The sequence below is a fragment of the Chelonus insularis genome, unplaced genomic scaffold, assembly GCF_013357705.1.
Source record: "Chelonus insularis isolate UGA/USDA-ARS -01 unplaced genomic scaffold, ASM1335770v1 contig_94_pilon, whole genome shotgun sequence".
Lineage (NCBI taxonomy): Eukaryota > Metazoa > Arthropoda > Insecta > Hymenoptera > Braconidae > Chelonus > Chelonus insularis.
In genome coordinates, this window is record NW_023276783.1 from 528,369 (window position 1) to 545,200 (window position 16,832).

At 30.4% G+C, this 16,832-nt stretch overlaps 1 protein-coding gene across 1 annotated transcript in view; it reads right to left on the bottom strand.

The window, feature by feature from the left end:
- The window catches only part of Tdg (Thymine DNA glycosylase), a 29,785-nt gene that overhangs the window by 9,906 nt on the left and 3,047 nt on the right, over positions 1-16,832 (bottom strand). The window contains exons 2-5 of the mRNA XM_035093265.1: positions 3,344-3,411; positions 2,990-3,207; positions 2,159-2,547; positions 1,680-1,821 (exon numbers count right to left, since the gene is read on the bottom strand). Coding sequence (XP_034949156.1) covers positions 1,680-1,821; positions 2,159-2,547; positions 2,990-3,207; positions 3,344-3,411 — 817 coding nt within the window. The remainder of the gene's footprint in view (positions 1-1,679; positions 1,822-2,158; positions 2,548-2,989; positions 3,208-3,343; positions 3,412-16,832) is intronic.

The window sequence follows — 16,832 nt, forward strand, 5'->3', positions numbered from 1 at the left end:
ATGTAAAAATTAAAGGCAAAAAAAAGATAAAAAAGATGAAAAGATTATGTGAAGCTTATGTAAATTTTTTATTGACGCTGATCGTCACACATTAAAAATGATACCATGAAGCACACAAGGATCTTACGCAAGCGCGGGAACTCGCACGATTAACGACGCCCTCGAGTACTCTGGTCTTATCCTTGGACTCTGCTGTTATTAGTTACCTAATCTCAAAAGTAAAGAGCGAATATAACATCTCCGTTGCGCAACAGGTAACCGGCGTGTTCGTCCGACCGTTGCATAATCATCACCGTTACCGAATTCAGATGAACCACCACGCGACATACTACAATTGTACTATTGGAATTTGCTCCCTCTCAATACTATCCAATATTCCTGTCTATCTATACCTATTACCCTTTGAAAAGTTTCAAGAACGCCAGTAAAATAAAAACGACAAGAAATTTCTTCTACTTTCAGGAATACACGACCCAATTGTTGCATTCTCTCATTTTTCCTTTCAATTTTTTTCACTTTCAACTTCGATCGAACGTTCATTGAGTGAATGAAAACATTACTTCTCTTTCTTTTGCTTTGCCTTTTTATTTCATTTTTCGTGTATCTCGAGTACTATCTACGAATTTTATAAATATTTTAATATTTACCAGTTCAGTATTCTTCAAACTTTTACACACAATATTTTTGTAACTTATTTTGGTTAGATAATAAATAAATATTTTTATTCAACTGTAAATGGAAATATCCTGTTTACGTGTCTATTATTATACTTAAATTTATCATTAAACTTTTGTTTGTAAATAAATATATTAGTCTAACTTTTGAATTTTGTATTGCACATTTTACGGTAAAACTTTCTGTTCTTGTATTCTAGTTCCTAGTTCATTATTCTAACATGTTGACTTAAATGCTAATTGTCTTTGCTAAACTTGATGTTTTATTTATAAAATTATTCTCACCTATTGGTCGATGATTCAGATTGAAAAGTGAAATTTGTATTTCAGCTTTAAATGTTTTCATAAAATAATTGAAACACTTCACCAAATTAGAATGAATAAAAAATTAAATTTACTGATAATCAATAGAAATTGAAACGATAAAAAATTTGAGTTTTTAGTCAAGTTATAATATAACATGAAAATCTAGTCGATTTATCCATTTGTATTTTTTGAATTTTTATTCAGTCCAATTGTTTGAATCAAAAGCTTAACATGTTACAGAGCGATATAAAAAAAAAGACAAAAAACTTTAGAGCAATTTTTTCGATGTATTTGCGTGGGATTTAGTAGAATATGCCATGCGGCAGAGCAATAACCGAATTTCCGCGGATCGACACGTCCCACAGTCGAATGACGAATGAACCATGAGGATGAGGGCGCGTGAGCAATTATCGGCGTCGTGCTCCATCATACAGTACGTTATCGTATTAAGCGAGTTTTCACCCGCAACACATTCAATGGAAAGTCGTCACAACAAGAGCTTCTCTTTAAGTATTTCTAAATTAAACCAATAATAATATTAAATCTATCTTCAATTTTATGAACTTTCTATCAATAAATTTTTTAAATTAATTAGTAGATGAATATTTGATAAACCAAATTTGATTTTATTCAAAGAATAATCAATCTGTCAATAAGTATACACTTGTAAATTGATAGATTGATGATACTATTACTTACAATTATTATGTCAAGATTATTGGTGAGATGATCAGGTAATACCCTCTTACTAACTTCTTCTTCAGGCATACCATCAAACCTATCATGCTTTTTTCTTTCCTTGTAGGTTTTAGCTTTTTTCTTCGCTTCAGCCAACTCCGCCCTATATGAACGTAAAAACCACACATCAGACATGTCGTTAGTATGTTGAACTTTTCATTTTCACAACTTAGTCAAACATTCAGTTTTTCCCTCACGATTTACTTAACAAATGACGTGACTCGTTATGCATACTTGATAACTACAGGAGACACTACTGATGCTGAGTTAAATAAATATTTCATTTTTAATACTTTAAATTAAACTATACAAATAATTTAACATGAAGAAAAGATTTGAATTTTTAACCAAGTTATTTATAAATTATTATTATTATTTCCATTATTTTATTCTATTCAAGTTGAACTTCTTTTTATTGATCGTCTAATTAAGATACTCACTCTTCAGGTGTGAGGATCATTTCAGACTTCTTCTTACGGCCTCGTTTTTTAGGTTGGTGTTGCATCTGATGTGGATTAAGAGATCCATTCATCATCATTCCCATTGGATGATGCTGAGAATGTTGTGGTTGTTGTTGATGTTGATGAGCTTGAGGATGAGGATGTTGTAGAGGTGGTAGAGGAGGTGGTGGTTGCTGTTGATTGGGCATCGGACTCGTAGATGCTGAAGAAGGAGTAGTAAGACCACTACTTTGTGCATTACTCGTAGAACAAGTCATGCCATCAGGATTTTCTCCAGGACTACTTGCTGTTCTAATTCCACCACTCATTGACATCTCTTCATCAACGAAGGAATAGGGATCCACTGGTGTTTCACATTTTATTGTTACCTATAATAATAATACATATTGGAGTAAATAAATGGGAAAATGGTTTTTTTTTTAATAAAATAAAAACTAAGTACGCTACTGATATTAAAAATCAATAATATAATGAAATATGTGAAAATTCAACGTCATTCGAGCCGAGTGGAAGTTTCATCGAGGAATCAGAGCTGAGTGTAATTTGATCCTGATGAGAGAGCTTGGTGGTCGAGTGTGCTTCGTTAAGTCGAGTACTTACACCTGTTACCGAGCGGGAATAGAGAAAGAAGAGGCGGTGAATATGCAGGGAAACATATCAAAGTTGAAAATAGTGCGAATAAATGGGAGAAAAGGGGCAAAAAGGGTAGGACGGTGATGGTAGAAGCCTGAGGGATGACATCAGTGTCATCGGTTGTGGCTGCGGTGATGGTAAAATGAGTTTGTGTGGGAATATAAGTGTGTCCCTCACCTGTCCTAATGTGGCCCCAGTAGAGCTCGGTTGTTGGGGCTGATGCGGCGTTGCCGATATTGGCGTCAGTGGTGTATGAGGCGTATGAGGTGTGTGGGGTGTATGCGGCGTCAGTGGAGTATGGTACTGCTGACTACTATCACCCCCGTTGCTTCTCATCTCCAGGTCTGGACTTGTTTCATAGCCATCATCTCTGGCTTCCTGCTTCACCATTAACCCTGTATATAGTTAGAAAATCACAATGATAGACTTTGAAAACTGGGTTTTAATTTAGTTATTTGACTGTTAGTTTACGATTTCCCATATAGGCCCAGAGGCTTGGAGCTTTATGGAATCGGATTACTGGAAACTTACCTTGAGAACCAGAACAGTTGATTGTACTACCATTTTGTACACCATTTTGCACTGGAGATGGGTATGACCTGTAACAAAAAGATATATTTATTTTCAGTTATCTGGTCAAATACATATACTCAAGTTAGATACATATGCTGTCTATATTATCATGTACAGTCTTATAAATATATATATATATATATATATATGTAAATACGTAAATGCGTAAGTATGCATCTCACGTAAGTTGATCGAGATGTTAGATAAAGAAAAAACAGCAGTATGGAAGAAATCTGAGATTGTATCTATACGCAAACAGCAATGATGAGAGCGGCAGCATTATAGAGGACGTTTGCAGCCAAGATTACGCAAGTGTTGTTGGCGATAGAAAGTATACCCATAGTAGCAAAAGGGATTTGTTTAGTATATACTTATAATAATAATATAATAATCATATACCTGGACATGATGCTGTAAAAAATGCCAGATGCATTTGTTTCATTTTATCAACTCGAAGAATGTATGAGACATTTGAATGTTTTATATTATTTTATGAGAAAATTAAAACCTTGGAGGTGATTTTCAAATATTAAGGTACAGGTTTTTTTAGCCTGCTATTTATATAGAAAGTTTAAAGGTTTTATTGTGTGGTTTTAAAAGGAAATCATAATTTTTGAAAAATTAAAACCACCGGAAATAACAGCAAATCAGTAAACACCCAAAGGCAAGTGAATTTAAATGAAAATTGAATATTGTGAAGTGTTAAATTTCCGTGGTGTTGATGAACTCTTTAAAATTGTTCAGTCATATAATTCGCTTTGATGATTTTATTGATAGAACTGGTAAGAATTAATTGAAGCAAACTTTCGAATAAATTTACTTTAACAAATGAAAGAAATATTTATTGAATTGGAAGATAATTAGCATATAATAACATTTGTCATATTGTGACACAAGAAGCTCACAACCAAATTATTCTTTAACGAATTGAAAACCTTCGAGATTCTTGAATATTTAAGATTTCTTCCTTTCTTAAATATACATATCTTGACATGTTCTACTTGACATAATTCTCTTAATAATTCATACCATATCGTGTCTTTTTTTCATTCTTTTTCAATCATCAATTAAACCCTTTCTATAATTTATTATCTATTTTAACCCTCGAATTCAGGAGCAGAGTATTTATGAAAGACAGATAACGACGGAAATGGAAGTATTTCTAGAAAAACATTTTTAGAAAATAGTTGTTAAAAATTTATAAGTTCATTGTACTGACTTTGTTTAACTTCTTCAAGATATTTATTTATTACTACAACTATATTCATTTTTGAATAGAGTTGAATTTCTTTATTTTTAGTATTTACATAAATAAATATTGACAAACTTTAAATTCAAAAAAATGGTAAAAATTCATTTAATTATCAGTCCAAAGTATATCGTTAACAATAGCTTAATTAATTAAATTTTTCTAGAATTATTCTAATTCTCGTATTTCCCAAACATTTCATGTATTCCATACTCTACATATTTCGAACAATATTCATTACATCAAATAACAAAAAGCTTAACTGAAGTTGAACATTTTTTTGCTCATCATGAAAATTAACAAAAAATGCAAACAATTCAATAACCAATAGCAATTGAGATCAACTACGGTCAGTTTTCAGAAATTCTCCAAAAAAAATTTTAATAAACCAGCAAACTTTTATTTATAAAATGTCATTCCTAACTTTTTTGAATGCTTTGTTTTTAAAAATTTTATTACACAACAATCATTGATTTCAATCCAATTATAAATGTATATATAAATTTTCATATAAAATAATATATATTTGTGATAAAATTCAACATAGAATTGATTCTATAAAAAGTTGTTTTAGAGTGTGGTTTTTGTAATACATTTCAGTTAGAAGCATTGTTAATTTTAAAATACCTGACTGGAATGATTTTGTAGTTAGACTATACCTGGCCTATGTACTTTTTACGTGGGGCTGTACTCCATATACACGTATATATATATGCTGAGGGCTAAGTGTACATGAAGCATGGCATTTACATGCACATATATATCGTACACTAGCACGCACACTAGTGTGCTGTCGAGCGAATGTATAAGCAAGTTGGATACATAAGGCCTCGTAAATATGTACCTGGAGTTAAATACACAGAATTTATATACATATATATATATATGTATGGGTGTATGTATTTATATACGTGCATGTATATGAAGAAGGGCAGGAGAGACAGGTTGGCGTGTAGGAGATGGCTGGTACATAGAAGTACTTGGTGGAAACAGCGACTAGGGCAGCTGCCGGGGAAAGAAGAGTGTTGTGAAGAGGAAAGAGAAGCAAAAGTCTAGTGATGGCAACGAACCATCTACACTTGAAATTTCAAACTTCTTTTCCTAATAATTTTGACACTTTATTTTCTGGGTTATGTTTTGAATTTACAAATTTCTGAATCTTACTCAAGTACAGAAATACACGAGAAAATATTATAATGACGTGACATGTTTATCAAAAAAATTGTGTCAGATTTGAAAATTCAGTAAAAATTGGAGAAAAAAAAACTCATAGAATTGAGGATGATCATGTTTATTTTTTTTCTAATTTAAAATTAAAGAGAATAAAAATGCATCAAGATATTTTGAAGTTTCTAGTTATTTATCAGAGAAGATACAATCATAACATGACCTCGACCACACTTTTTTAGATTATGGTTCCATTAAAGAGTCATTTCTAAAGTTATTCATTAATTAAAAGAGAGATTTTAAAAAAGAAAAAATAAATAAAAATAGTTGTAATTTAAATGAGCTGTTAATGTCCTAACGTCTTTATACTTAAGGGGAGTAAACAAAATCAATTATTCATATTTCAAGTTGACTTAATAAATGATAATTAAAAACTATATATAAGCCTCTTTGAATAATATATAAATGAACATATAATTATATCCTCATAATAATTAGTGTAAATTAAACGATATCACTACTTTCATGTCTTTCATGTAATCACAATAAACTAAACGTAGATGCGTGTGTTACCACAATAAAATAAGTGTGGCAGGTGGTGAGAAAAGTGAGTAAAAAACTAAAAACACAGAAAAACCAGAAAAATGATTGAAAAAAGAAAGAATGAAAAAAAAATGGTATAAATAAAAAATAAAAAATGATAAATATAAAAAGCAAGGAAAAAATGGTAAAAATGGGTTAGTTTTGCGTGGGTTTCAACGCCACCCCTACTTGGTAGTGAGCGCAAGTGAGCCCGGTCGTAGCCGTTCTGTAGCCAGCACTCTGGTTGCCAGGGGAAACCTCCAGAAAACTCTACACACGTACAAACGCTTGGGCACACGGGCAGCAGCAGCAGAAACGAGCACGAACACGGGGCCACACGCAAAAGAGAGGGTGATGGGAGTTAGGAGGAGGGTGGAGGGTAATAGGAGGTCGACTGGGTGGTCGAGAGAGACCGAGAGAAATGGTATACATAGACAAAGCCGTCGACCCACGCACGTAATCACGCACACCCAGCTTACCCGTGGAAATGTCGATAGCGAAAAATGCCGTGCGATCGTTAGCAAAAAAATTATCATCAAAACATACTACTTTTTTATTTTTTTCTATTTGATTCTAAGAAAACTATAAATAAACTAGTACGAATGTTTAATTCACAGTTGATTAATTTTTTTTAATTGTTGTACTTGTTAGAAAGCAATTAATTTAGAAGAAGAAAGTACGTTACTGGGATTCTCTACTAAAACAGTTAAAGAAGGCAAAAAAAGAGGAATGAAAGAAAAGAGTGTAGTCAACGATCAAATATAATTTCGTCACGTTTCAGGAATTTTTACTTTTTATTTTTCCCCCTCAACTCGTTCTGGCTTGAATACCAGTACAGCAGACAGCCACGAGACTACGCTAACGGCAGGGATCGTACGACGGGGAGAATAATTTATATCTCTTTATTCTTTTCCCTTTACTATACACACTACTACCCTTGAGAAACGCCGACGTCGTAAACTGTCGGCATGCCCACAAGGGATTTTTTTTTCTTTTTTTAAGAGAGTGTATCAAGTGTCAGTTCATTCACAAATTGTAAGCAATAATTCTTTTCCCGCAGTTTCTCTACTAACCTATAGTTGTCAACATTTCAATTACATGTATTAATTTTGCTATTTATTTTTTACACTTCTTTCTTGAAGATCAACATTGAAGAAAAGTGGTTGCATATACGAGAGGAAGTTTCACCATCATTTTAACTTTTTTTTTTTAAATAAAGACTAAAGTAAATATAAACAATCAATAAGGAAGACAAGTTGATGATGGAAAAATGAAGATATAAATTCTTCAGTATAGCGATATATTTTTTACATTCAATCCTCTCCACTGATAGATAAATTTTTATTAATAATCTTTTACTCCAAAAAATTTACAGAAAAATCGCGGCCAAGTGAATAAATGAAATAAATCCATTTTTTTATAAACGAAAGAAAAATTTTTAAGTATCCTTTTTAAACATATTTATATAAATTCTTATTTTTTTTAACTTAACTTTAAATATTATTTATTCTAATCTATTATCAAATTTGATAATTTGATTTAATTTTTTTTTCTATTTAATAAAATAAATAAAATAATAATCGTTATTTAGAAGAACTAGTTAAATAAATATTTTTATCAAAAAATGTGTATGTAAATATCAGAATTATAAAGTGAGCTAAATGAAATAATTCTCATAATAATTATAACGTTTGATATAAAACAAGTTAATGAAATAAAGCCGTAATATATTCATCGAGCTGAGAATTCATATGAAGCAATATATTATTTGAAATACTCCTTACTATAATTTAAACAGCTGTCAAAATAAACTCGATATCTCCATTGACCGAGAATTACTCGAGTAGTTACACGTGGAATTTCATTCTTGTTTTTCCTATATAGCATTCATTGTAAATGCAGTAATACTAACGACGACTCGTCGCAAGAAACAAGTTACGACTAAACAAGTATTCTTTAACACGATGTTTACTTTTTAGTTTTATTTTATTTAACGTAGCAAGTGTCTCGCCCGGCACATTACTATACTCGTAGTTGGAGTTGAATCACCCAATGATGTCGATATAATCGTGTCACGTGCCAACGGTGCCAGCGGCTGGTGCATCGAGTCCACGCGCATTTCCGCGCGTGCTACTAATTGGAGCTCAGCCACGTGTTCCCTCACGCGCTCTCTCTATGTTATCGGGTAGAAGGAGAAGGATCGCAAGGAATCCCAAGATCGTGTTCCATTCCTGTCTCTTGTTATTCCAAAATTTCTAACAATGCATTTCATTTATTTACTTATACTTATATGATGCTTGCAAAAAATTAAGTACGACTTTGCGAAAACAGACGTTTCTTCACGTTCATTGAAGTTACATTTTTTTGTTGTCGAAAAATGAGGAAGGTAAATAAACCAACAGATGACCAATTAAAGAATTAATCAACGGGTCTCCTACTTGGAGACTAGAAAATATTGATCCTAAAATTTCTCTAGTATTTTTTTTTTAATTTTAACAATACTGGAATAGAAAAAAAAAATTACTGTCATTCTTGATAATAATTTTATTTTCTTTTTTATTAAAGAAAGAACTTTCTTTGAAATCTATTATCTAAATTAGTTAATTATTTTAGAAATTTAAATTAATGATAAAATTGGCTAATTCAACCAAATGAATTATCATCATAGAATGAAAATTATCATTTTTTTTATTACAATTAATTTTGTTCTCTTCTGTCAAAATTATTTCTAAATCAATACTGTCGTCAGGTGAAATTATATGATATTCTGACCATGATTATTCGAAAATAATTCAATCAATAAATGAATATCTTTTAAAAGATCACTGCAATAATAACCAGATATAAATTCATTATATTAATTTAAATAATTATTTATTGATAAAAAATTGATAAATATTAATTAAAATAAAATTTTGTGATTTTGTGCAATAGAAACCCTTGAAGTACAAAGAAAATAGATTCTTTCATTTTCGATAACTTTTTAAATATTTGTTTTCAAATTCATAAATTGTATTAAAATCGAAATATTTACCCATTCACCATTCAATATTAAACTACAAATCAATGCTCTAGCCCATACCGTGAATTGAAAAAAATAACAGTGAAATGATAAACAAAGTTTGAAAGAGATTGTAAAGGTATAAAGTTAAATGGATAATCAATATCTATTCGATGACCTTTATAATTGAAAAATGAATGAATGAATGGATGAATGAAAAGTAATTTACTACATAGACCAGCACGTTGGTTTTTGCGTGTTTATAAAATAAATATCTCTGTTATGAAAAATGCAATATAAGAATGGTCTAATGCTCGAGCCATGTTATTGGCCCTTTTTATTCGTTGGGTTCAAAGTCTTCCTCTTGTCCTTGGTGTGAATCCCGGAAATACTCTGGACACATGATTCTATCAAAATTGACATGAGGGATGAGACTATCAGATTGATATGGAATAGTAGTGGGAACTTAACATGACTCGACTCAATCCAAAGTTTACGCTTCACATCCATCAACTTTTTCTCCCCCTTTTTTTTTTCTTTTATAAACCTGACCTACCATATATGACTTTCACGTGTTTACGATTTATTTTTAACTGAATCATCTGTCAAGCGATAAATTTTAAAATCTCCATTAATTTTTTATACACTATAATGAATATTTATATAAATTATCATTCACACTGTAAACACTGTTTTCATAATTAACTTTTTATATGAGCTCGATGCTATCGACTTCTGTGGTGCATATTCATAATGAATTTAAGGATGAAGTTATTTAAGAGATACACCGAAAGTTGGGTGATAATAATTATTGTAGTTTTACGATTTTCGCCAATCAATTTAGTAATTACTGAACAGTTCTATATTCATTATATTTTTTAATATACTTAGAAATGATAATTATCTCATCACAAATTCTTTTGGAGCACAAATCAATACAACACTTGAATAAGTTGAAGTTAAATCAAAAACTGAAGTTAGAATAATTCATATCGAAACTCTTAACTAGTCTTTGATCTGTAGTTGAAAAATCATTCTGAATCATTTAAAATATTTAATATCATTAAAATAAGGATTGATTTTGACATTTAACTGTTAAATGCACAAAATAATTTAAAAATAGGAAAAAATCAACAAACTTCATGGGTAAAATGCCATTCAATATGTCGTTCTCACTAGTAATTTTTAATTTCCAATGTGAGAGGGAGTGAATGTAATTGACATGAAAATCAATGTATAAATGTTTTTAACATATTGTAATACGCCAACATTGCTTAAATTTTTGACATTCTTTTAATTAAACAAAAATTTTGTTTGAACAAAATTTATTGTGTTTTCTATTCCTATGACAAGTTTAGTTAGTCCTGTTAAAGAATAAATCATGTTTTTACTGCAGGAAAATTTTGTCCCTATAACATAAAAGTCATGTTGCTATAACAGGACTTGTTTTGTTGTAGAAGCAGGACAGGACCTTGTACCTACAATGGGACGGTCACGTTACCATCACAAGAAAGTTAATTTTTAGTTAAGGAAAGAAGTAACAAATACCTGTATAAATAATTATTTAAGTTTGAATCTCTTGTTTTAGTTATAAGAATTTTTAATAATATATAATAATAATAATATTATATTATAATCATGTACGATATAATGAATACATTGAATATAATACGAAAATTTCCAGCTTACAAATGCATGTATTCACCTTTTAAAAAATTCTTTAGTAAAAAAAAATTTATAACTTAAAAAAAAAATGGTTTTTTTTTTAGTACCAAGTAGTTCTTTTGGAGCAAATAAATTTTTTTTGAATAAAAAATGCACTTCTTTCTTTTCAACTTCGGTTTTTTATGTTTTTGCCTCAGAAAAAAATTTTATTAAACTATTTTTTTTATAAATTTATTTCATCACTCCTCGTAATGTAAGCTGGTAAACCATATAGTTTAATAGAAATTGAATTTTTTTTTGCACAACAATATATAGTATATGTTAAGAAAAATCAATAGAAAAATAAGCTTAATAAAAAAGGAATTGAAAGCAATAAAGGAAGACTTTTAATAACTTGGATCAACAAAATAATAACATCTAAAAATAATTTCAAAAAATTCCACTTGAGCCTGTCATGATTAATAATCCAAAAATTTTTATGCTTTGCAAATTTTACATGAGATTATTTTTTTAATCTACAAATAAAATTTCTTAATGTTCTATTTGTTCACTGTCAATAAATAAAATTAAATTTAAGAAATTCAATAGATAATTTTTCATACTAATTCTTGAAAAAAAAACCTAACATTTTTATTTCATATCTAATATGATATCAGTTTGTAACGGTAATAAAATTTATGTATTCTCTATAAAGTGTAACAAACTAAGATTATTATTATCGGTAGTGATACAATGTCAGTGACCGTCATAGAAAATCAGTGACAAAGTCAGTGTTAATAAATGGAAATGAGGGAAAAAAGTAACAAAGTAATACACAAAGTCCGAGTATAATTCAGAGGGTGTGTATATATGTCTGCGCACGAATTGAAGCAACAGAATATAGATACTGAGAGGGAGAGTTGAGAAGTAAAGGGAAACTGAGACGACCCTTCGAATCCCCAAAGCAAGGCGAGGCGACGCGACGAGACTTTGACCGAGTTTTCAGTTGACTGTTCAGAAGCAGCCCGACTCTTCTCTCACTTACCCGCGTTCCTGTCGCCGTCCTCGGCGACTGTAGTAAACCACCCCCCAACACACTATCCAACTCATGACTCGCAAACTTCTTACAAGAAAGAGCAAAAAGTTGATCCACTTATTTTTTTTTTTATTTTTTCCCCCTTTATCTTTTCGTTCTATTTTTTTTCTTCTCTTTGAAAGGCAATTGTTACAAACGATATTCATACGACAAAAAGTATAGAAATAATTGTTTTCATTCAAATAACGATAAAAGAATTGAAATAGTGATTAAATCTGTGATGAGACGTAATTTTTTTTATGCAGAAATATGAGTGATAAAGAAAAATTTAATTTAAAAATAAATTTTGTACACAATGTAATGAAAAACTATTATGTGTAGAAAATCCGATAAGAAAATTATGAACTCGCGATAACTATTACCAAGTAGTCTTAGGTAACACTTTATCTATATCTTAAAATACTTAATTTTTCACCGCATTGCTTTAGTCAATTTCGTGGAAAAATGTATAATCAATATGAATGAAAGAGTTTTTAATTATTCTCGTGCTATTCAACATTTACAAAGTATTTATTTACATTATCCATTAACTAAAAAAATGGTAAAATATAAAGAAAATGATTAAGAGTGAATTTATGATTTTTATTGTTATTTGGATTTATTTCATTTTTTAGAAAAAAAACATTAAAAACCATTTCTTTGTCTACAAACAAAAATGTAATTTTCTTGATTCATTTTTCTGGTGAAAACTCAAATAAAACTGGAGATTAAAAATATATTAATTCTTTCTTCATCATAATTAAATTGAAAGCAACAACCAGATGTAAAAATAAGTTGTAAAAAACACTTTCTGATTTTTCTTTTTAAAACATTTTTTAAAATTTCGTAATTTAAACCCTTTAATTTTTTAAATGATAAAAAATATCTTATATTATAGTTTCAATCAAAACTTTTTTAATTTTTTCACTATATTATTTCCTTTATAAATAAATTTTAATGCTATAACTAATCAAAAAATAAACAAATATTATTTTAATGAACCAACAATAAATATTTACTCAAAATTAATTTCTGCTTAATGATTTTTTCTATCCAGTTGTATCAATAAATAATTTTAGGATAAATATTTTTTATCATAATGTCATTGTCATTGGCAGTTTAATTATTTATAACATTTAAATTGGTTTACCTAATTATCATTAATTTATCTTTTACCATTGCACGATTATACTTTTTACGATTATTAAATATAACATTCACATTCAAGTCAGGTAATGTGAATGGATGTGACGAAAATGAAATGAGAATAGCAAGTGACGTTATGGTTGCCAAGTCTCGATGTGCAGAGAAACCAAGTGGTTTAGACGGATGTGTACAGTATACGTACTAGACCACTCAGTATGCTCAATTTTTTCTGCACTTAGCAAAGCAAAAATACTGAACTCATAAAAAAAAAAGAATCTCATCTTCAATATAAAAATACATTTAAACCTCAACTTGGCACACTAAAGTACACTTTTTATTTATATCTTCTTAAGTGTGAAAAAGGAAGACTAATTATGAAAATCGGACACTTGTTAGGAAAGTGAACGGATTTACATATTTACCATGAAAGCTAAAGAAGTGTTAAAGTCATAATTAATTATGTTGTTTTTTTCTTTCTATTTTCTCGCCTGTATATTGCAGTTAAAAGATGACGTATGTTTTGTACGAACCACACCGTTCACGTTGATTATCTATTTTCAAATAACCGCTAAAAGGATAGCCGAAACAGGTGTTTCAAGTTTATATTTGTATCATCGTTGGAAAAATGAATAAAGAAAATAAAGAGAGACAAGGTCAGGAGAGAAGACAGATGAAAAAGAGGGATAGGATGAGGAGATATGTAAAGTTAAGTCAAGATGGAAGGAATGTGCCTGTGAGTTTCGAAAGATTCGAAACGGAAGTGAGATGGGTTGAACAGAGAGACGAGAGAAGATGAAGTTGAGGAGTGCTACGGGGAGTGGTGGAGTCAAGATAGGGACGATGTGTTACGAAACGCAGAGTCCGAGAGATCGGCAGACGATAGAAGGGGCCTACAAGAGAGCTCGTCCGACAAGCTCTCTCCTTCGTTTTTTCTTCTCTCTTTTCGCTCTGCTCCTCTTCTCTACCTTTTCCGCCCCCACCAATAATTCCGCTATCCCCCGCATTCCCCTCCTCACTCTGTGCACAACACATTCCTGCTATTGCGTACTCACTCGCTCTCGCTTCAGGCTAAAATAAAAACTCGACTCGGGACAGCAGCGAGCGAGGGAGCAACGCCAAGTCTAGGCCCTGCAATTTACGCGTGTTATGCCCATGCAGCCATTGAAGCTCGTGTTCGCATAAGCGGAAAACATATATATGTAGAAAGAAGTTCATTTTTTTTCCTACCCAATTCTAACAAGAGCTTTTTTCTATTTTTTATTATGTAAAAAAATTATACTCCTAAATTAAAGAATTATCCAAGCTCTACATTTTTGTCTTGTCGTCCACTATCCAAATTATATTTCCGTACTCTGCTACTTTAAAAATTTCACTCTTTTTTTTAAGTCAATTATTTATTCATCTATTCTGAATAATTATTGTCATTTTTGTTGATGCTAAAGACTTAGAGATTAACGGTTAATAAAAAAAAAAACCTGTTGACTGATATTCATTTCCTTGGATAAAGAAATTTTTCAATGAACTATTATTTTTTTCAGGATTTTAAAAAAGAAGAATTAGAAGGTAACTATTTTCAGATATTGATCAATTTACAATCTCACATGAGATAAATGTCTTTGGTTAATTAAATATTTAAAGAAAAAGTACAATTAATCTCTCACTTAAGTTCATATTTTATGTGAGGATAAATCTACTACAAATTACATTATTTAAATTGAATAAAATTATTTGATTTTAAGATAATCACTGAATGAATATGTTTAATCACTAAAACTTGTTTAGCATAGTTGATGATAGTATTTTGAGAAATAATAATTAATCGTCAATATAAGTAGAAGTAATTAATGAAATAATGACATTTTTTTCACACCTTGTAATAAATTGTTTATTTCTGATACCTTATATTGTCACATATTTTTTTAGTAAGTTTTTATTTACCACAAGTTGAGTCGTACAGTACAGCACGGACAACGCCCGTCGCCGCATTGTCGCGATGTGCATGCAAACACGCGTTCGAAGTATAAAGGGGAGATAGAACTTTAACACGTCAGTTCGCGTGCATACACGTTTTTTACTCCTTACTTCAGAGTCCTACCTTTCTCTTTTTTTTTCTCTCTTTCTCTGTGTTCTCGTGAAATAATCTTCAAGTGCATAACGCGCGTGTGACAATAGAGTTACACAGAAACTGCAATTTTTCACGAGTCACACAAATCATCAACAATGTTATCGAATCTCTGCTCTTTTCAGTACAACAATTAGGAGTTGTATTATCTTTATCTTTTTTTTTATACATTTCATTATGTGTCGTGAAGTTATAAAGACCCTAAGGCTTTGCACGCTATATAAATAACCTACTTTGGCATCAATATATACATGTATTTCTTCTTTTTATTTTTTTTTTATACATAAAATTATCTGTTCATAAAGCGTGCTATAATGGGGTGTCATTTTAATTTTAGATAATTTCTATAATTTGGATTGAAACTTTAAATATCGAGAAAGTGAACAAACAGAAACCAATTTTTTGAAATTAAGAAAATGAAAAGTAATGATAATATAAGAATTATTTGTGTTTAAATTGAAAATAAAATCTTAAATAATATGAAGTGTTTCGAAGGGAAAACAAAATCAAAGAAAAAAATAAAAACAAAAATTGAATGAAGATGCAACGGTTGCTCAATAGACGTGAAATTGATAAAAAGAACGAAAAAAATCTAGAATTAGCTATAAAAGTATTGACCTTATTTTTAAAAACCTGAGTGAAATAAACGAAGGTAAAATAGTAGGGAAGAGAAAACATTTTAAAGACATTATAGGTATATACTTTAGTGATTTTTTTTATTTTTGAAGAAAAGTTGCCCACCTAAAGCGAGCAAACGACTTTGACCTCCTAGGATTGTAAAAAAGAAAAAAGGAAAGAAGAGAAGAAAAAGAAGGTGAAAGAACTTTATCGGAGAATGGATACGCGTACATTCGTTTTATTTGTCTTCTTCTAGTTTCTAGTATATGTATGTAGAGGGTGACGATATCTCAACATTCTGACAAATGTTTTTCTTGCTTTATTCCACCCAATCTGCCCGAAATCGTTTGGCGTAGACGTAGACAATTCGTCGAGAGCGAATGAATGGTGTAATAAAAATGAAAGTAACAAGAAAAACGCGGCCATTCAATCTCGCCAATCAGATACATTTTTTTCTGTTTCAATTCAAGTTCAAGGATAGCTAAATACTAAGAAGTCAAGAAAACAAAATAAAATGACTAAAGGAGGGGTTGATTTAACATCAAAATTAATGTTTATAAGCACAGATTTAGTGCATAAATAACCAGTTTTGTTAGTACTATACAACATTGAAGAGGAAGTTACGTATAATTAAACTACAATGATGATTTTATTACTCTCGTAATATCAATTCATAGCTGGTCATTCGTGGATATATAATTGACGTTACGTTGCATGTGCATGCACATATAGAAGACAGTTAGGCCAGCAGATAATCAACACGTGGCTCATTCATCCCGTACCAATTAAACGTCGACACATTTCCCAGGAAAATTCTCCGACACAATTATCTCGCCACATTAT